Source organism: Rhinolophus ferrumequinum, chromosome 10 (genome assembly GCF_004115265.2).
Source record: "Rhinolophus ferrumequinum isolate MPI-CBG mRhiFer1 chromosome 10, mRhiFer1_v1.p, whole genome shotgun sequence".
NCBI classification, from domain to species: domain Eukaryota; kingdom Metazoa; phylum Chordata; class Mammalia; order Chiroptera; family Rhinolophidae; genus Rhinolophus; species Rhinolophus ferrumequinum.
The window spans coordinates 50,392,536-50,415,936 of record NC_046293.1 but is presented as its reverse complement, the minus strand read 5'-3'; the positions used below and the strand labels follow the sequence as shown (position 1 = coordinate 50,415,936).

The following is a 23,401-nucleotide window of genomic DNA, read 5'->3' as shown; positions in this document are numbered from 1 at the left end:
ATTAATCATGAGAGTGAGCCCTTACGAATGGAATTAGTGCTTTTTCAAAAGTGATTCCAGGGCTCCCTAGCCCCTGTCACCATGTGAAGACACAATGAGAAGCGTGCGAGCCAGAAGAGGGCCTCACCCGATCATGCTGGCCCCTGACCTTAGACTTCCAGCCTCCACAACTGGGGGAAATTAGTTTCTGTTGCTTATAAGCCACCCAGTTTGTGGCAGCTTGTCATAGCAACACGAATGGACAGGGGTTAAAAAATACAGCAATATTCTAGGATGTTTTCCAAATTCCGTTGCTATTATTACAGATGTGTTTTAATTAAAGCCTCTTTTACAACTCACTCTTTATCCTGAGTTTTCAAATACCTCCTAGTTGCTATGGAAGACTGATACTTCATGAATTAGAATGTAACACATTTTGGTACTAAAACTAGAAAAGAAGATATGAATAGAGTTTATGTCATTCCTACAGAAACTATGCTTGCCAATTACCAATGAACTGTGAATTCATTTAGATTTAACCTCTGTAATACTGGCAGTTTTGAGACTGTTACCAAATGAAAAATCAGGTTGCACTTACACAAACTCAATATTTAAGCCTGAGTTTTCCAGATGACTACATAATATGGTTAACTCTCAGTTACCTTTAATAATTGAAAAGAGACACAGTATATAAAGAAGAACATGCTATACAGCCAAAATATTATCCAGCAACCATCTCAGAATTGCTATAGGTTAGCCAAATGACACAAGTTGAACGTGTTAAGTACTCTCTCCCAAAGACAGATTAATGAGCAGTGAGATGACACAAAGGAATTCAATAATCTTATTAGAGAATCAAATTACCAATCTCTTTTAGAGAAAAGAGAGGACACAAAGTAAAGCAGCATTTTGGGGTCTGTATTTATCACCCAACACAGTTTTCTGCTTTTGTTTTTCCCCTTTAATAACACACTAGATGAAACAAAGTGCAAGGAAAACAGAGGGTAATTCTGCGAACACCTCCAGTTACTGATCCCCCTCAAAATTATCATAAGTATTATTAGGGTTTATCTGGCATACCATTAGGATAATGATTAAAAATATATAAAGCAGCTATTTCAGTCAGGATCTCAGCAGGAAACAAATGGCACGCTCAAATTAGGAAATCTGAGCAGAGATTAATAAAAAGACTTTTTGAAGGTGCTAGTAGGGGGTAAGGAGACCACAAGATGTAGTGCAGTACATCTTGGCTAATAACAGCAATGTACTCTTCTACCCTGAGGTTTTAAAGAGGCGTAAGGAGACAGCGAGTACTGAAACCCAGAGACAGAGAGGCCTTTTTCTTTTCTTTCTTTTTTTTTGGAGTTAACTATTTATTTACTTTTAATTAAAATTTATTGGGGTGACAGTGGTCAACAAAACTACATACGTTTCAAGTGTACAATTCTGAAATACATCATCTATATATCACATTGTGTGTTCACCACCCAGAGTCAGTTCTCCTTCCATCACCATATATTTGACCCCATTTACCCTCATCTACCACCTTCTCCCCTCCTTACCTTCTGGTAACCACTAAACTATTGTCTGTGTCTATGAGTTTTTGTCTTATTCCTTTGTTGTTTTCAGTTTTATATCCCACATATCAGTGAAGTCGTATGGTTCTCAACTTTTTCTGTCTGACTTATTCCACTTAGCATAATAATCTCAAGATCCATCCATGTTGTCACAAATGGTACTATTTCATCTTTTCTTATGGCAGAGTAGTATTTCATTGTGTATATATACCACATCTTCTTTATCCACTCATCTATTGAAGGGCACTGGTTGTTTCCATGTCTTGGCCATTGTAAATAATGCTGCAATGAATATCAGAGTACATATATCTTCACAGATAAGTGTTTTCAGATTTTGGGGGAGATACCCAGGAGAGGGATTGCTGGCTCATATGGTAATCCTATTCTTAATTTTTTGAGGAATCTCCATACTATAGTGGTTGCACCAGTCTGTATTCCCACCAACAGTGTATGAGGGTTCCTTTTTCTCCACAGCCTCTCCAACACTTGTTATTATTTGTCTTGTGATGACAGCCATTCTAACTGGTATGAAATATCTCATTGTGGTTTTGATTTGCATTTCCCTAATAGCTAGTGAAGTTGAGCATTTTTTCATATATCTGTTGGCCATTTGTATGTTTTCTTGGGAGAAGTTTCTGTTCACATCCTCTGCCTGTTTTTTAATTGGATTGCTTGTCTTGTGTTGTTGAGTTGTATGAGTTCTTTATATATTTTGGATATTAGCCCCTTATTGGAAGCGTTGTTTACAAATATCTTCTCCCATTCGGTTGGTTGCCTCTTTGTTTTGTTGATGGTTTCCTTTGATATACAGAAGCTTTTCAGTTTGATATAGTCCCATTCATTTATTTTAGCTATTACTTCCCTTGCCTTTGAGGTCAAATTCATAAAATCCTCTTTGAACCCAAGGCCTATAAGTTTAGTACCTATGTTTTCTTCAATGCAGTTTATTGTTTCAGGTGTTATGATTAGGTCTTTGATGCATTTTGAGTTAATTTTGGTACATGGTGACAGACTGAAGTCTAGTTTCATTCTTTTGCACGTGGCTTTCCAATTTTCCCAGCACCACTTATTAAAGAGGTTTCCTTTTCTCCATTGTACGCTTTTGGCTCCTTTACTGAAAATTATCTGTCCATAATTATTTGGGTTTATTTTTGGGTTTTCATTCTTTTCCATTTGTCTGTGTCTGTTTTTCTGCCAATACCATGCTGTTTCGATTATTGTTGCGACAGACGGCTTTTTTATCTTTGTTTCAGCTGGTGTGGAGAAGGCCATAGGACAGTAGCTATGACCTTTGGTCAGAGGACAAGGTAAGCTCTCAGTGACCCCTAGGGGAAAAACAAGGGGGAATAAATACCCCTACTTCACTTTCTTCCTTGCCTCTCATCTCCTGCCTTTGCTGCCCAATGGCCAAACCAAACCAGAAGCCAGAGGGCAAAGAGAACCATTGAGGTTAGACTCCCAGGGCACAAACGCCAATTTTGTATTTATGTTCTAGATCATGAGTTCATCAAAAAGGGAAAGCAATAATTTAACATAATGTCTATTCACCAGCTAATATGCCTCTTAAACCAACAACTCAAGTAGATTCAAAACTTTGCTTCAACGAACTAGAGCTTAAGTGCCTCTCAGCATTATAGAAAGTTATTTTTAATTCCCATCAACAATACTGATTTAACAATTCTCTTATTTTTTCATGCAGAGAAAGCCTAATTTTTATTTAATTCTATTGGTAGGAAATAAGGTAGGATCTCATCCTTTGATAATTATCCTATGATATTAGAGCATGTATGCTCTATCAGAAATAAATTTTCAAAGAAAAACAATGTGGTTAAATTCTATTTCTCAGGCCAGATTCATAAAGGATATGAGGAACGCTTGAGATTGAGCTTTCTTATTATCATTTATTTCACTCTATCAGGAACCAACTCAGAAGTTTCTTGGAATTATTTCGAATAGCACACATTTAGGAATATTTTGGGAAAAGTCTGTTATTTACAGTATCACAGATATATTTGTAAATACTGAATGAAGGCTTTGTTGTTAACGTTTTTGCTGGCTTTAAAAATCAGGCAAAAGTTGTTTTAGGCATTGAGGATGACACAGAAATGTCTAAATCTGATTATCCCACGTATCAAACCAACTTTGAACAAATTTTTGGTTAATTGTAGTATAATTGACATTTATATAACATTATATTAGTTTCAGACGTATAGCATACGTAATTGGTATTTGTATATATTGTGAAATGATCACCACAAGTCTAGTTAACATCCGTCACAATATATAGTTACAAAATTTTTTTCTTGTGCTGAGAACTTTTAAGATTTACTCTCTTAGCAACTTTCAACTATGCAATATAGTATAATTAACTATAGTCACCATACTATACATTACAACCCCAAGACTTATTTTATTGGAAATTGTGCGTTTTGAAACCCGACTCCCCATCCCGCCTCTGGTAATCACCAATCTTTTCTCTGTATCTATGACCTTGATTTGTTTCTTTCTTTTTTTTTTTTTTTTTTTAAGATTCCATATATAATTGAGATCTTACAGTAGCTGTCTTTCTCTGGTTTATTTCACATAGCGTAATGCTTTCAAGGTCCATCCACGTTGTCACAAATGGCAAGATTTCCTTCTTTTTTTTATAGCTGGTTAATATTCCTCTGTGTGTGTGTGTGTGTGTGTGTGTGTGTGTGTACACACACATACATTTTCTTTATCCATTCATCCATCGATGGACATTTAGGTTGTTTCCATATCTTGGCTATTGTAAATAGTGCTGCAATGAACATGGGGGTGCAGATATATTTCTGAGTTACTGTTTTCGTTTTCCTCAGATAAATACCCAAATTGCTGGATCATACAGTTTATTTTTTATTTTTTGAGGAACCTCCATACTGTTTTCCATCGTGGCTGCACCAATTTACATTGCACCAATGCAAGGTTCCGTTTTCTCCATATCCTCTTTAACACTTGTTTGTTGTCTAACAGCCATTCTAACAAGTGTGAGGTGATACTTCATTGTGGTTGATTTACATTTCTCTCATAATTAGTGATGTTGAGCACCTTTTCATGTACCTATTGGCTATCTGTACTATGTATTCTTTGGAATTTAACAAGTTATCTTAACAAATTTTAAAACATAATCACCCACCAAATATACTAGTGCTCAAGTTGCCATTATTTTAACAATACCTTGGTATATCACCTTTCTTCTAAGGATCTCAGATTTTTGTTATAACTCACTGATATTCCTTACGCATACATAAAACAAGTTGAGTAACAAAATTACTCACATTTCACCATGGCTAAAGAGAGGCCACAGAGGTAAGATCCAATTAAATGCAGGTAAGCCGTGCTGTGAGGAAGCCTAGACATAATCTAACAAGTGTGACGATCACTTGTCATATTTTCTCAAACTGCATCAACTTCCTCTTAAAAATTAAAAAGTAAATTCAAGAGCAGAGGTTAAGTGCCAATTCTTGCAGAAGTGGTATCTCATGAACAATATAAACAACCTGAAGTTCTCCTTTAAACTAAACACAGTCAATACTCAACCACCTCAAATAACCAGTCTCTTGAAATTATTTTTTTCTCATACCAATTTTTAGAATAATCCACATATAAATCACCAATAGAATGTCAAGTGGAGTTCAGTTTCTTCATGTGTACTAGTCGCCAATATGGGAATGGGACTTATACTGTACAAATGTGAGTGCAAGGAAAAGAAAGTTACTGTCACAGACACTACTAGCTAAAGAAAGCCTAGAGTGTACTCACAACTTTAAAACTAAATATGCCACCAACTGCAGTTTCCTAGGCAGTAATATTCTCTTCTGCCAATTTACCACCTAAGCTTGGAAGAATTACGACTGTTTCAGTAAGGAATAAGATATACATACATATATATATATATATATATATATATATATATATATATATATATATATATATATTTTTTTTTTTTTTTTTCCTTAAAAAGGGAGAGAATATGTAAATAATGGGGAATCTGGCTTGGAAGGGGAGCAAATCGGAGATGGAAATTTTTGAAAGAGAGCTATGTCAAAATGCCATTTTGTAAGACTTCCAGTCTGCTGTAAGTAATTCTACTATATAACATACTGATGTGGCCTTCTGAAATGCTAACACTTTTGTATATTTAGTTCTTCAACAGTTATTTAAGAAACCTCATTCTTGGCTGCCAATGGCCAAACACATAAATCCTCTTGGTAGGTTGTAAGGATATAGACTTACAGTCTCATCAACTGGTCTTCCTAGGCATCTCAGATGGCTACCGAGGCTCACCTGTTCAGAAAAATCCACATTTCAACTACCAACCCGCTAAGGTAGGTCTTCCCCAAAAAAAGCAGCCTTTTCTTTCTTTTTTTTTTTTTTTTAAAGCAGCCTTTTTTCCGTTATTTCTGCTTTCATTTGTCATATAATATTAACAACTGATTAATTTTTTTCTTTACTTTGCTCCTTTGAGTGCTTCTTCATCTACATTCTGAAGGATGTTGGGCCTCTTCTTGTAAGATAATAAGCACTTACACCGGGAAATTTCCAAACTTCTAGAATGAGTTCTGATTTTTCCAGGTAGCACTTGATGGAAAATCAGGATTTTTATTAAAGACACAGACAAGCAATTAAATCCTCTATTACCCTGACTAACAGATTTTTCCAGGTTTCCAGCAGGTGCAAAAGAATAAGCTTAAATTTTGTAAGTTCCAAGAATTTTTGAGGGTCTCATTGTTTAAAAAGTGTGCTGGTTCCATTAATTATTCTGTCCATTTTTCCACAAATGGTGACTGGATAGGAAACTCAGTCCACCTTTCAAAAACCATCTTAGTAACATACTCTAGAAAATAGCCAGGAGGCAACAATATTGATTTTAATACACAACTTCTCTGTCTCAATGCCATCTCTCATTAGTCTGGAATTAGTTCTCCGACTAATGAAATGAAATACACAGTTTTTGAAAATATTCTTTCCTACTCCTTACTATCCTGCAGATTCTCAGGAAGTCTACCAGCTGTTCTAGGAAAGAAACTCAATTTCATAAGTCAAAAAAATTAAAAGCATTTAAGAACTGATTGTTTTTTTTAAAAAAAAAGAACTCAAACTTTCAATTACTAAAATCAGTACACATTCTCTGCTAACTTTTTATTCAATAAACTGTGTATGTAGTCCTAGGGATTACATGAATTCAAATAGTTACTTAGAAAATTATGAAACCACATGATGGTTACTTTGATATCTGTTTACAGCCAACATTCAGGCTAAAGTAGAATAAAAATTAAAATATTTAGTTTAGTCTGTCTTTATTTCCAAGTAGTGAGGATTGATGTGAGTTTTACCTTTCTACTTGCTAATCTCTCCCTTTTGCAAAAGGTAAAAATAAATTGTGATGTGGCTAAAAGATGGACAGCCTGTAAAAACAGGGAGAAAAAAGAAATCAAGGAACCTGGATAATCTAAAAACCAGAAAATCAGTCTGCAAATAAATCAGGTCTTATAAAATGCCTCTGTGTTAGCTCGTCAATTAAGTCTGAAGAAAAACGTACTTTCAGCTACGAAGGGCCTATTTTCAGTCTCTTAGAAGTCAAACTCTCATTTTTAGACTTCACTAACATTTCTCTATTTAATGGGATCTCTATTTTATGGGATCATTATTCTTGGATGTTACTGCAATATACGCCATACTTCTGGGCTTAGATGGATTAGGAGAATTGATTGCACATCCTTTCCAGGGGGTAAATTTTAAATAAATTGCACATCCTTTTTTTTTCTTTTTTAATTATTTCCTACTCCTCACTGTCCTTCAGATTTTTAAGAATTCTACCAGCTATCCCAGGAAAGAAACTCAATTTCGTAAGTCAAAAAAACTAAAACATTTAAGAACTGTGATACTTAAAATTGAACAAATCTTCAATTATTAAGGTCAGTATAAACTAACTGGTAGAATTCCTGAGAATCTGAAGGAGAGTGAGGAAGAGGAAATCACGTTTTTAAAATTGTACATTAGATGTGAAAGATATTTTTTGTCGTTGTAAAAGACTGCTTTGGATGTTCCTGCTAGCCCTGTCAAATAGTCAGTGTCTTCCCTCTTCACCCCATCCCATCGCCTTGCTTCAAAGTACAGAAATGACCAAGTCGATTCTAATCACATGCTTCTCTCTCCAACAGAACCACCTTTCTCATAAAACCACAGCACTGCAAAATCTGTCACTCTTCACTCATTAACCTCATGCAAATAAGAATTAAATCTGTTAGCTTCTTTCTGAAACTGACTTACGGATCAATCATCTACTTTGATTATAAATATTTCTATTTCCAAACAGTTGTTACAATCATCATAAGGTGAACACTAGCTTTTAAGTGTTAATACTTGTGAAGGTAAAAAAGTCACTACTTAAATAACATATTTGTTTAAAGCCCATTCTTCCCTAATGAAATGTCTTAAAATTTTTTTATTGTGAAATACAACATTTACAGTGCACACACTCATAAAATACTATAGCTTGATAATTTATCACAAAACAAACACCCAAATACTACTACCCAACTTAAGAAATAAAACACTTCTAAGAGTACCCCAGAAGTCTTCCTCCTGTCCCCCTCAATCATTATGTCCTTCCATTGGCCTAAGGTAATCCACTCTTCAAATTTCCTTTCTTTATAGTTGATATCACCAAAGAACACCTACCTAAGTCTTATGGTATAGTTTTACTTTTGTCTATAACAGAAGTAACTCCACATGTATTTTATTTTTGGTGCACAGATTGTTTTGTTCAACACTGTGTTTGTAAGATTCATGCATGTTCTTAAAAGTAAATGTAGTTTGTTCATTTTCTTTGCTGAATAATATTTCATTATATGATTATGCCATTGTTTTTTTCTCTATTCTGACAGAGACGGACAATTGGGTTGCTTCCAGTTTCTGGCCAATACAAACAATGATGTTTTGAATACTCGTGTACAAATCTCCTGGTGTGCTTGGGAATACATTTCTGCTGAGTATACCCAGGAATAGAACCTAGTCATAGGGTATGTATATCTTCAACTTTAGTACATAATTTTAGCCATTCTAGTACAAGATTAGTAATATCTTATTATCATTTCAATTTGCATTTCACTCATTTCTAAAGAAACTGAGTGCCTTTACATATGTTATTAACCATTTTGATATTCTCTTTCCTCTGGCATGTCTACTCTTGCCCAGTTTTTTTGGAGGCAGAATTGTCTTTTTCTTATTGATCTGTAGTAGGTCTTTATTATTTAAACATGATGCAAATTTCTCCTCCCATTCTGTGACTTGCCTTTTCAATCTCTTAACTACATACTTTGATGATCAGAAGTTCTTAATTTTAACGTAATAATACATTGACATTAATTCCTTTTCTTTATGATTAGTGCTTTTTATGTCTATTTAAAAAGTCTTTCCTTGAGATGATGTCAGAAACTTGCTTCAAAATAATCCACTGGGGGATGGGTTGAAGTACAGACAAAAAAGACTGGCCATGTGTTAATTATTAGACCTGGTTATGAGTATAGGGGAGTTCACTGTACTATTCTATTTTTTATAAGCCTAAAAATTTCAATAATAAAATTTTAAAATAAATGTTATTTAAAACTCCTGGAACTAAAAAGTGATTATATCAAGGTTGTAGGATACAAGGTTAATATACAAAAGTCTATCACTTTCCCATAAAACAGCAATGAACAAGTGGAATTTGAAGTAAAAAACACCACCATTTACATTAGCACCCTCAAAAATGAAATACTTGAGCATAAATCTAACAAAGTATGTGTAACACCTATATGAGGAAAACTACAAAACTCTGACGAAAAAAAATAAAAGAACTAAATAGAGAGACATTCTATGTTAGTGGATAGGAAGACTCAATATCGTCAAGATGTCAGTTCTTGCCAACTTGGTCTATACATTAAAAGCAATCCCAATTAAAATTCCAGCAATTTATTTTGTGGATATTGACAAACTGATTATAAAGTTAATACGGAGAGGCAAAAGACTCAGAATGGCCAACACAATATTGAAGGAGGACAATGTTGAAGAACTGACACTACCTGACTTCAAGAATACTATAAAGCTACTAATCAAGCTTTTTTATAGCTCTGGCAAAACACAGACATGAAATAAACTAGCTTTTCAAAGGTCAAAGCAATTTGCTGAAGATAACTTTTTTTAGAAAAAAATGAAATGCTAACCTTTTTAGATGAAATTATTTTAAAGTCTGGAATCCTATTTTTACTACAGTATTTCTCATTTGCATGAGGAAAATAGATACTGTTTCAAGCATTACTGGGAAAAAAGCAAACTGAATTATGATGACTAAGAAGAAAAAAGGTTATAAAAACTTTCAGTTATTAGTCTTTTCAACGAGGAGGCCGAGCAGCCGCCCCAGCAGACGCAGAGATGCAGATCTTGTGAAGACCCTGACCAGCAAGAACATCACACTCGAGGTCGAGCCCAGTGACACTACCGAGAATATCAAAGATCAAATCCAAGACTAGGAGGGCATCCCACCTGAGCAGCAGCGTCTGATTTTTGCGGGCAAACAGCTGGAAGATGGCAGCACTTTCAGACACTAATATCCAGAAGAGTCCACTGTGCACTTGGTGCTTCCTCTGCTGGGGGGCACCTTCGAGCCTTCCCTTGCCCAGAAGTACAATTGCAACAAGGTGATCTGCTGCAAGTGTTACACCCGCCTGCATCCCTGCGCTACTGACTGCCGCAAGAAGAGTGGCCACAGCAACAACCTCCACCCCAAGAAGGCCAAATAAAGCCCTACACCCCCTCCTCAGCCCACAGGGAAGCCCCCTGCCCGAACCCTTTGGACCTGGGGCTTCAGTAAAGTTTCCCTTTCATTGAAAAAAACAGAACAAACTTTCAGTTGATGAATCTCATTCAATAGAACAGTACAGCTTCTTTAGTAATCTGACCATTCCTTAGAGCCCAGATTTTCTTTATAAAGATTTACTATATACAGTGAAACTACAGTTTTCAAAACCACAAGGAGCCTTGCTTTATCATTTTCTTATGATGAGGTTTTTGAACTGCCAAGTCAAAATTAAGTTTAAAAGCATTTCCTTCATATTTAACATGTGAGACCTACACCTAGAGCTTTGTTTTGAATTAAAGAACATTAAGTTTAAATTGAAAATTATATTGAATGAGGTGGGGAGGGGAAAGCCAGAATAGATATGGTCATTCTTCTCACAAATATATTCCAGTTCTGTATAATAGTTCTAGTGTTATTATTAAATTTGTCCCTCTAAGTTTTTGCAGCTATTTGGGGAAAGCTGGCAAAGTGATTTCATAGTCTTTGTTGTCCTTCCCCTCTTTATAACTATTCTTGATATTTCTTGACTCTTTGAACCTTATATATTACTTTAGACAAGAAGCTAGAATAATAATCCCAGAAAGAAAGCTAAAGAAGGTATCAAAAACTAGAAGCATTTACTCTTGCTTCATTTCCTGTCTCCAATGAAACATCAACTCACAGGATATAGAATATCCTGCAGTAAATTATTTCCTACCACTCCTCCTAACATACGTTCACTCTCCAAAAAGTGCATTTTCAAGATGCATTTGGCTTTCCTGCAAGTATATTCCAATTTATTAGGTTTATAAGACTAGAAAAGTAACTTTTGATGAATTAGCTCCCAAACTAGTAATATGTAATTAGTAATTAGTAGTATGAATTAGTTCCCAAACTAGTAATACACAAAGCTATAATGTAACATCCACAGATACTTTGATAATTAAGGAGACAACAGATAAAGCTGTGAATGTTTTTGTACTCTTCTAAAATTAACTGCTTTCATGACAAAAAGTTGTAACTATCAGTAGTACTGCACTGGGTGAGGGAAACTATAACCATTCAAAACACATTGAGAATGTTTTTTTAAAATATAGATATAAATGGTGATCGTTACACCAAAACTATGCTTTTAACAGTTTATGCCCACATATGAGTATAATCTTACCCTTCTGGTTTTGTTTCCGAGACATTGCAGTTTCTTTGATCTCAAAAGATACAGAAGAAAAATATTCTTTTGCCTTGTCTGGGTTCTGATTGCAGTTATCTCTGATTTAAAGGTAGGCAAGAGAAGTCTGTAGTTAGAGGTGATACAAAATCCTGGTTATTCAAAATTCTGCTCTCTGGCTGGTGATCTCCTTTTCTTCTCTATCAACTTCACGTCAGGAAATATCATTGCAGACATTCACGTCTCTTTTTCCAGGGAGATTCTGGAGGGAAAACACACACACACATATTCACTGTTACAGTAATAGCTATCTGTACAAAAATTCTAAGAGATATCCACAGGTTTTATTTTGTATTTTTTAAACAAAACTAGTTACTAAAAGTACTCTGAAAATAATATAGCTGTAAACAGCAATATTTTGTTGCTTTAGAAACTTCAATCTCAGAATCAAATCATCTTGTTAGTTCAGAAAGCATGTTTTCTTAGTCATGTTTTTAGTATCTACCTCAAATATCTTATCCCCATCTCTGCTTCATAAACTAAAATATTACCTCTTACCACTCCGTAAGATCTTTCTAACAGCTCTTCCTGCCCAAATCAAGGGTCTTTTCTCTTCCTCTAGAATTTCCCGTATCTAGTATTTCCTCAGGTTCCCCAGCTCAAATACAGCTGCAAGAAACTTGGGGAGGGCACAAAGGAATGTTAGTAAGGAAAACGGAAACATCAAAATTTGGATTAGTCGATACTGCAGGAAACTTCTGTAAGTTGTAAAGATATAAATAATATTTTTTCCATATTATTAAACATTTAAAAAATACACGCTGAAGATTTCTGGGTAAAGAAAGCATGATGAGGATCACAGAACTCTTATACCCAGACACCTGATAGGAAAAACATTTTACAAAATGCAATCCAAGAAGGAAATGAGAGTAACTTTATATGAAATACTTTCCAATGTGGAAGGAGGAAAATGAAGAGACGAGTAGATAGCCCTGGGAAATTTTTTTTTTTTAAATCCACCAAGAGTTAGAGCCTCTACAAAGCACTATGAGAACTAAGAAAGGGAAGAGTGAACTTCTGGGGCTTACCATCTTCCAGAGCATTGAGCCAAACTGGGAGAATCAGCCAAAGCCTATGGAAATACATGGGATTTACCACTGGATAGAGTGGGCCTGATAGAAAACATTTTATGAAATTTTAGAAGAAAGAATGAAATTCAGATCTTTAAGACAAAAAGATCTTACTAGAGACAAATATATCATTATGATAAAAGGATCATGACATCCCTTCTCTGGAGGGAGGGTATTCTCTCAGAATGAACATGAGGGAACTTTCTGAGGGGTAAAATGTTTTATATTTTGATCTGGATGGTACTTACATCAGTATTTACACATGTAAAAATTAACTGAGTTGTACTCTTAAGATTTGTGCATTTTACTGTACATGTAACTTAAAAATTTTTAAATTTTTTCTGTAAAAACTAAGGAAGGGCCAGCCCGGTGGCTCAGGCGGTTGGAGCTCCGTGCTCCTAACTCCGAAGGCTGCCAGTTCGATTCCCACATGGGCCAGTGGACTCTCAAACACAAGGTTGCCAGTTCAATTTCTCAAGTCCTGCAAGGGATGGTGGGCAGCACCCCGTGCAACTAAGATTGAACACGGCACCTTGAGCTGAGCTGCCTCCCGGATGGCTCAGTTGGTTGGAGCGTGTCCTCTCAAATACAAGGTTGCCGGTTCGATCCCAAGGGATGGTGGGCTGCACCCCCTGCAACTAGCAACGGCAACTGGACCTGGAGCTGAGCTGCGCCCTCCACAACTAAGACTGAAAGGATAAGTTGAAGTTGAACGGCACCCTCCACAACTAAGATTGAAAGGACAACACTTGACTTGGAAAAAAAGTCCTGAAAGTACACACTGTTCCCCAATAAAGTCCAGTTCCCCTTTAAAAAAAACAAAATCTAAGGAAAAAAAGAAAAACAAAACCAAAGGATACTCTTGACCAAGCCAATCCTTTATACATAAGAAACCATTCAGTCAAGCATTTTTCCAAAATGGGAACAAAACGTACAGGTATATGTAATACCTCTTTACGTTGACTAAACTAAAGCCTGAAGTGTGGGAAAGCTAGTTATCAATAGATGGATGTATTAAAAAGGAAATAAAAAGGATTAAATCTGTTTATATTAATTTGTTGCTGCTTATTAAGTAGCAAAGCAAATTCAAAATGGTCAAACTGGGAATAGTTACTTCCATGAGCTAGAGCTTAAAACTAAGAAAACAATAAACCTGATTAAAACAATGAATCTGATTTCATCTTCAGTTAGTTTTGCTCCAAAGAAGTCCATAGTCATAAACCTCACCCGTCACACCAGGTTTACAAACATATGCTGCTGGTTCCTAGGCACCCTGAGACTATTATTTTATTTATCGTTAATTGTTATATTTATTTTTCATTTCAAATCACAACAAAAGAGGCGTAAGGTTTTTTTTAATACATATCAGAATGGGTTAAAAAGGGACGAGAGAAAGAGAATGTAAAGGGAGGTTCCCAGGAGTTGCGGAAGTAGGAAAGGGAGAGTTATTGTTTAATGAGTACAACGTTTTTGTTGGGGATGATGAAACAGTTTGGGTAGAGAGTGGAGATAGTTACACAACACTGTGAATGTATTTAATGCCTCTGATTTGTACACTTATGAATGGTTAAAATGATAAATATTGTGTTATGTAGATAATTTTTTCATTTCAGGAATAGATGTTTAAGCCAAAATAATCTTGAAAAAGATTAACAAAGTTGGAGGTCTCACACCTCCTAATATCAAAACACATTACAATGCTACAGTAATAAAAATGTGTGGTATTGGCATAAAGATAGACATTTAGACCAATGGAACAGAATAGGGTGCCCAGAAATAAACTCTGGCACATATGGTCTAGTGATTTTTGACAAGGGCACCAAGACCACTCAATGCGGAAAGACATCTCTTCAACAAATGGTGTTGGGAAAACGGGCTGTCCACATGCAAAAGAATGAAACTGGACCCTTTCCTTACATCATATACAAAAATTAACTCAAAATGGTTTAGAAACCTAAAACTCCAAGAAAACATAGAAAAAGAGCTTCATTGCATTGGATCTGGCAATGATTTCTTAGCTATGACATCAAAAGCACAGTCAAAGAAAGCAAATATAAACAAATGGCACTCTCAAGAGGGTACAGTTTTCAAGTCTTGGGGTATAAAACTTTTCACGTTGCCATGCATTATAATGACTTGACATACTAACAAATAATTAATTGGGCTATACCTAAAGGTACTTATAGTTATTTTTAAATTTAAAATACAGATTTTTACAAAATCTACCTATATCAATAGAACCAGGGAAAGAGGAGGCATGGGTGAGGAGGGAAGAAAACATAAGAAAACTAAATCCTCATCTTCCATAATAGGATTGCCCCTGAAAAGATGAAAATATCAGTCAGTACTGCCTTGTTATTCAGAAATACGGAGATGAATACCATAAGAAACGTTTATGATTACCCCTGGAAAGCTAGAATAGGGAATGGGGTGGGGGACACAAAGGACTATTTTTTTAAGTTATTATAAGCCTTATGATACTGTTTGACTTCTTATACCGTATATGTGTATATTTAGACTAAAAAATACTTTAACCTATTTTATGCAAAAAAAAAATAAGACACCGTTTTTTCCCCTCAGACTGGCACATATCCAAAATGGTTATTAAACACACCGGTAGTGAGGTTGTGGAAAACAGGCCCGCCCACATCTAAGTGAGAATGTACATTTGTACTATACCTGTAGAAGACAACCAGGCATTAGTTATCAAAATTAAAAATGCATATACTATTAAACTCAGCAAGATAATTTCTAGGAATTTACACTACAAGCATATCTGCAAATGTGTGAACTGATGGCTCAAAGTTACCCAATGCAACATTATTTTTAAGAGAATTGATTGGAAACAACCTAATTATCCATCAATAGGACACTAATTTAATAACTTATGGTTCATCCATACAAGGAAATACTATGCAAATGTTTTTGAGAAGAGAGGAAGTTCTTTATATGTTGATATAGTAAGATATATTGTTAAATGAATATGATGGGGGAGAAGAATATATTTATACATACATATTATATATCTGAAAGGATAACAAACTAGCAGTAATGATGATACATTGAGGAATGGAAACTGAAAAATAAATGGAAACAGGTAAGAAAAACTATTCAATCTACCTTTTTTTTTGGACACTGGAACTGCATAAGCATCTGTTTGAAAAAATTTTAATACTTTTTTTAAGGACCGCTTCCCAGTAAATTAAATCAACGCTGAAAACCCTCCATTGAATCTAAATATTCCAATTCAGAAATCCAATCAACAGGGTCAAAAACATGTGTCAATAAGAACCTACAAACGCTAACTCACTAGACCTATAGGATAACTGAAAACAAGAAAATGGGAAGTTACAAACAAAAATATTTACAAATATTACAAGTATTTTTTTCTGATTTTTAAAGGATTTTGGATGTGAGAAAGTAACCAAGACTTCTTATTCTACAATATCATCAGTATGCCAATAAATATCATTCTCATTAGCTTTATAAAGAAAGGAATAGGAAAAAGGAGAGAGACCCAAATTAATGCATTGATATGTTCTAAAAAACAATTGGGAACAAAAAAAGATTATTTCCTTAGGTCAAAAGGTGAATGTGAGACCTTTTCAAAATCTGTTTTCTCAACAAATGTCTTTACTCATTGGCATTAACTTTTTGATCCATATGCCACTTTAAGCTAAAATTTCTCCCATAATTATAAGGCCTGATCACCATAAACTTACTTGGAAAAAGTAGGTTTCTTTTCACTTAGAAAAATCAGTAAATTCTTTTTTGTTAATAAAAACCTCAACTTGAAACAACATAGAATTGGAATTGGAACAAAATAGAATTTCTGGAAATTTAAAATACATTCTAAGTAGAAAATCAGAAACCATGTGATACCACAACTCCTCTTTACTACTATGAAAAGACACAGGATCCTCCAAATTGCTTAACATTAGTCATCAGTGGCAGCTGTAAGTGTGGGAGTAGAGGGGGCTCAGAAGGAGCAGAGGAGGAATACATATCTGTTTGTCTCTTCCTATTTCACTGCGAGCTGGGTGGTTAGAGCTGTCTGGATGTCCGCTCCTCCTCATGCAGGTGACTAATAGCCCAAATCCAACCAAGCCAAATTATCCTCAGCAACATAAATTCTTCAATAATTATTTTAAACAATACTGATCATTTCATCCCCTCCCCCCTACACACACACATATATATAAACTCCATTCCTCCCATCTCCTCAAAGCACAGATGCACAAGCAGCGCAAGGGAATAGAGGCAGCTATTAGGCAAAAACAAAACAAGGCAATTAAGAGCAACTTTATTCATCAATTCCAATCCATAAAAGTAGATTCCATGTATATAGAAAGTGATTTCTAATACCCGTTAACTAAAAAAAGTTATTAACTGATCAATTAGTATGTATTTAATGTGAATCTACTATGTGTCAATACTTGTGATAAAAAATTATGAAATATGGGGCCGGCCCAGTGGCTCAGGTGGTTGGAGCTCTGCGCTCCTAACTCCGAAGGCTGCCAGTTCAATTCCCACATGGGCCAGTGGGCTCTCAACCACAAGGTTGCCAGTTCGATTCTTTGAGTCCCACAAGGGATGGTGGGCAGCACCCCCTGCAACTAAGACTGAACACGGCACCTTGAGCTGAGCTGCCGCTGAGCTTCTGGATGGTTGGAGCGCATCCTCTCAACCACAAGGTTGCCGGTTCGACACTAGCAACGGGCAACTGGACCTGGAGCTGAGCTGCGCCCTCCACAACTAAGACTGAAAGGACAACTTGAAGCTGAACGGCACCCTCCACAACTAAGAGTGAAAGGACAACAACTTGACTTGGAAAAAAGTCCTGGAAGTACACACTGTTCCCCAATAAAGTCCTGTTCCCCTTCCCCAATAAAAAAAAATGATAAAATAAATTATGAAATATGGACTATTATTCAGCCTTAAAAAGGAAGGAAATTCTGACCTATGCTAAAACATGGATAAACCTTAAGGACATTATGCTAAATGAAATAAGCCAGACACAAAAAGACAAACACTGTATGATTCCACTTATATGAGGTACATAGAGTAGTCACATTCATAGAGACAAAGTAGAATGGTAGTTGCCAGGAGCTGTGGGGAGAGTAGAATGAGGAATTAGTGTTTAATGGGTACAGAGTCTCAGGTTGGGAAGATGATAAGGTTCTGGAGATGAATAGTAGTGATAGTTGCACAACACTGTTCAAAGTATTTAATGTGACTGAACTGTACACTTTAAAATGGTTAAAATGGTCAATTTCATGTTATGTGTATTTTACACTAATTTAAAATTTTTTTAATGCAGTAAGATAAAAAGCATGAAAAAAATTGCTTTCTTGACCTAGCAATAAACCCCCAGAAATACTGATTAAGAAAAAATAAATAAATAAAGCACAAATACAGTATCAGGAATTTTTAAAAAAGAATCAGTGTAGCTCTTACAGACAACTTTATGTAAATACATTTGAAAATTCAGAGAACAAATTTCCTGAAAAACGCAAGTTACCAAATAGACACACACAAAATTAGAAAATCTAAAGATCGCCGTAGCTCTAAAAGTAACTGAGATCATAATTTAAAATTCTCTCATAATGAAACAAACTGATGGTTGCCAGGTGGGAGGGGGTTGAGAGCCTGGGTAGAAAAGGTAAAGGGATTAAGAGGTACAAATTGGCAGTTACAAAACAGTCACATGGATGTAAAGTACAGCATGGGGAATACAGTCAATAATATTGTAATAACCATGTATTACTAGTGCAGAGGGGATACTAGACTTATGGGGGGATCACTTCGTAAGTTACATAAACGTCTAACCACTATGCCGTACACCTGAAACTAACATAATATTGAATGTCAACTGTAATTGAAAAATTAAAAAATAATTTTAAAAAAATTATCTCATAATGAAAAGGATCTCATTTCTGATCTATTGCTGGTAGGAGTGTAAAGTGATACAACCTCTTTGGAATATAGGCATTATTTTGTAACGTAGAACATTTATCAATCCTATGACCCAGAAATTACATTCCTAAGTACCAAGAGAAATTCTTGCTCATAGTACACCAGAAAACATGCAGAATTCATAGCAGTAAAAAAATGGAAACAACCCTGATTTCAGCTTGTACTACAGAGCAACAATAATCAAAACAGCATGGTATTAGCAGAAAAACAGACACACAGACCAATGGAATAGAACTGAAAACCCACATAAATACGGACAATTTTCAACAAAGGAGCCAAAAACACACAATGGAGAAAAGAAAGCCTCTTCAATAAATGGTGCTGGGAGAATTGGAAAGCCCCGTGCAAAAGTATGAAACTAGACTGCAATCTGTCACCGTGAACCAAAATTAACTTAAAATGGATCAAAGACCTAAACATAAGACCTGAAACAATAAACTATATAGAAGAAAACATAGGTACTAAACTTACGGACTTTGGGTTCAGAGAGGATTTTATGAATTTGACCTCAAAGGCAAGGGAAGTAATAGCTAAAATAAATGAATGTGACTATATTAAACTAAAAAGCTTCTGCACAGCAAAAGATATCTCAACAAAACAAGGAGGCAGCCAATGGAGTGGGAGAAGATATTTGCAAACAACGCCTCTGATAAGGGGCTAATATCTAAAATATATAAGGAACTCATACAACTCAACAACAAAAACCGAACAATACAATTAAAAAATGGACAGAGGACCTGAATAGACATCTCTCCAAAGAGGACATATAGATGGCCCATAAACATATGAAAAGATGCTCAACATTACTAATTATCAGAGAAATGAAAATCAAAACCACAATGAGATATCTCCTCAAAAAATGAGATATCACCTCACACCTGTTAGAATGGCTGTTAGACAACAAACAAGTGTCGGAGAGGATAAGGAGAAAAGGGGACCTTTGCGTTGGTGCAATGTAAATTGGTGCAGCCACGATGGAAAACAGTATGGAGGTTCCTCAAAAAATTAAGAGTAGGATTAGCCTATGACCTAGCAATCCCTCATCTAGGTATACACCCAAAAAAATCTGAAAACATCCATGAAGATATAAGTGCTCCGATGTTCATTGCAGCTTTATTTATGGTGGCCAAGACATGGAAACAACCAAAATGTCCTTCGATAGATGATTGGATAAAGAAGATGTATATATACACAATGTATATATACACAATGGAACACTATTCTGCTGTAAGAAAAGATGAAATAGCACCATTTGTGACAACATGGACAGATCTTGAGATTATTATGCTAAGCAAAATAAGTCACACAGAAAAAGTTAAGAACCATATGATTTCACTGATATGTGAGACAGAAAACTGAAAGCAACACAGGAACAAGACAAACAAATGAAGAAACAAAAATTCATAGACAGAGACAATAGTTTAGTGGTTACCAGAGAGAGGGTAAGGAGGGGGATGGTAGATGAAGATAAACATGGTCAAATATATGGTGATGGAAGGAGAACTGACTCTGGGTGCTGAACACACAATGGGATAATATAGATGATGTTTTATAGAATTGTACACTTGATACCTATGTAATTTTACTAACCATTGTCACCCCGATAAGTTTTAATTAAAAAACAATAATAATAATAAATGGAAACAATCCAAACGTCACTGACAGAATAAGTAAATTGTGATGTATTCACTAAATGAAGTACTACAGTGCAGAGAAAATGAGTCAACTACAACTATATGCAACCATATGGATGAATCTTAGTAACATAATGTTAAGCACAAAAAAAGAAAAGAAAATCAATTTTCAAATTACATACAGCATGATACCCTTTTTTAAAAAATTCAAATACAACTAACACTAGATAATATATTATTTAAACACACACATATCTCTAATAAAGCTATCATTTGGAAAGAGCAAAAAATAAACTTAGAATAGTATTTATCCTGAAAGACAATGTGACGTTAGAGAGGAGAATATATACGATATTGTTAATATTCAGTATTACACTTCTTAGGTTAGATGGTGGGTTCGTGAATATTCTATGTATTTTTAAAAACCAAATACACCATGTAAAATGACAAAAATAAATACATAATAAAGTTTTTTAAAGGGCTACTAGTGGATGTGGAATAACTGATTCTCACATACTGCAAGTGGGAGTGTAAAAATCTGTTGTTTAGTAAAACAGGCTAAGGCTGAACACAAGCATATGTGACTGACCCAGAAGCCCCACTCCTAAGTATATGCTCAAGAAAAACCCATGTAGGATATGTGCATCAAAGACATGTGGACACGTACAAGCACGTCTATAGCAGCATTATTTGTAAAAGTCCAAAATTAGAAACAAATCTAAACACCCATCAATGACAGAACGGATAAACTGTGGTGTATTCACAGACTAGAATACTGTACTAGAATACTTTACAATGTGAAAAATAAGTTTTTTCTTTTATGTAACATGGATGAATTTCAAAAGCAATGCTAAGTGAAAAATGTCAGATGTAAAGTGTACATACATGCTATATGATTTATGACTTATGTGAAGGTCATAAACTAGCGAATCCATTGTGATAATGGGCAGAACAGTGTGGAAGAGAAACTGGGTCAGGACACAGGGAAGCTCTAAGCATCCTGGCCACGTCCTATTACCATGATCTGAGTAATGTTTACATGGGTATGTGCACTGTGTAAAAATTCATCAAGGTGGACCTTTAAGGATTTGCATTTTATATATATTACATATAAAAGTTTACCAAATAAACTAAAGACATCCTTTTACCTCTTAACATGACAATTTACCTGATATTCTCCATTCCCTTTACCATGAGCTGACCATTTGTGCTCTCACAACACTACACTGAGTCTGATGTATTTGTTCTCAAACCTACTCAATACCAGTTGTGCCCGTAATTACAAATACATAATTGTAATGAAATACTAAATACATTAATGAACTATAAATGTAAAAGAAGTTGCTATTTCTTTAAAAACTAAGACATATAAATCATTTGAAAAACTATTCTCAATTTAAGTGCGGTGAAACACATAAATAAGCTTGGGGAAAAATTAAAAACTAAGATGAGTCTATATTCATTGCTTCAATGAATATAAGAGTTCTCACTCCACTTAGATAAACTGTAATTGGAAGTTGCAAGCACTGCATCCCAGGGTGTAATTAATGCCAAAAAGATGAAGAATGCTAATCAGCCAACTCATACTTAATGCATCATAAGGTTGGTGAATAAATATACATTTACTTGTTTTAAGCAAAAATAAAATGCTTACGGTATGTATGTGTCATTTTTATTTCCTGCTTTAACCAACTTTTCCAACGAACAGTAAACTGTATAAGATAGAATAACAATGGATAAGAGGACTTCTACAAAAATCAAAGAAAACTTGCTCTAATAATTTTTTGCAAATTAATGCTATCTACTAGACAGATGAAGTGAAAATACTAACTGTCAACAAGCCTACTTATTAAAATGGCAAAAAAGAAATCTAACTGACCAAAGCTGCGACTGTAGTATTTAAAAGAATATGCGTCTCTGGTGCCGTATTAGGTATTATCATTAACCAAAAGGGCAGCATGGTGAGCCTGTCATCATCTGGTTAATATAATGGAGGACTTAGAAGCAGATGGCCGCTGAAAGGCCTACACGGGGCTCAAGAACCAACGTCTGAGTACCACTGTACTGGAAAAACAATCGTCTGAGTTCTCTTGATAGGAAAAAACAGAAAAGATGCTTTTGCTAATAAATTCGCCATGAGAGTTAAACTCTCTAAAACATACTATTTAAAATTTATTTCTAGAACCTGATAACAACCATAGGTTTCTCAGAAAAACAACAATATTCATGTTATATACATGAGCGTCCAGTTAGATTGATAAAAGTTTCTTCTTATCAGATTTCTTTAAACCCATTGATTGAAAACATTAGAGAGCTCTCAGTGATAGAACTTTAAAGCTTATTTCATTCATTATTCAACTAATAATAACATTCACTGAAAGCCTACTACATTCTAAGCCTTATGTGAGCTGCCACTGTTTCAGATTCAGAGGAGAATTATAGTTATTAGAATACAGGAGTTTAATGTGAGGACAGGTGATGAAAAAGTGGAGGCCAAACCCCTTAAGTATTCAATTGAGAAGTTTGACATTAAAGGAATTAAAGAAATAGGGTACTAGCCAGCATTCTAGCAAGGCCAAGCAAAAGGGGTTTTATCCCCATAATAGGTATATTTCATTCGAATATTCTTTCAAAAAGGAGAAGGAAAGATTAAACATACTACAGAGGATAATAGTTGCAGAAATAAAGGAAAGGCAAGCTAGAAAGGTAATCAAAGATAAAATTAACCTTACATTCAGATTCAGTTAAACTTTATTTAATGCCAGGAAATGTACTAAGTAATTTCATACACATGATCCTCACAACAACCCTGTGAGGTAAAAGAAACATACTTCTGAAACAAGACAAGAATAAATACAGAGATAAAAGAGGGAAATGAGGGAGGTCATACCAAATGCCTGCAATTGTTTTGGTAATGGAAACAGGAGAGAAAGCAGGAAAGCTTGAGGGTTTGAGAGGAATAGATAAGAAAATGAACATTTACTGCCTGCCGTGTACCAGGCACTATTACATCCTTTATACACAGATTTCATGTAATCCTGTTTGGTATTTATTATTCACTTAATTTAAGAACTTAAGATTGTGAGAATTTCCCA

At 35.1% G+C, this 23,401-nt stretch overlaps 1 protein-coding gene and 1 pseudogene across 4 annotated transcripts in view; one reads left to right on the top strand and one right to left on the bottom strand.

Annotated features, from left to right (window-relative positions):
• SPATS2 (spermatogenesis associated serine rich 2) overlaps positions 1–23,401 on the bottom strand; it is a 106,661-nt gene that overhangs the window by 42,741 nt on the left and 40,519 nt on the right. For 2 of the 4 annotated variants that reach the window (XM_033117456.1, XM_033117458.1), the window contains 2 exons: positions 12,118–12,245; positions 11,567–11,828 (listed from right to left, as the gene is read on the bottom strand). In XM_033117456.1, the coding sequence (XP_032973347.1) occupies positions 11,567–11,591 (25 nt within the window). In that variant the 5' untranslated portion in view covers positions 11,592–11,828; positions 12,118–12,245. The remainder of the gene's footprint in view (positions 1–11,566; positions 11,829–12,117; positions 12,246–23,401) is intronic. The other 2 variants (XM_033117457.1, XM_033117455.1) reach the window with 1 other exon arrangement.
• LOC117028255 (ubiquitin-60S ribosomal protein L40-like) lies at positions 5,243–10,360 on the top strand (annotated as a pseudogene).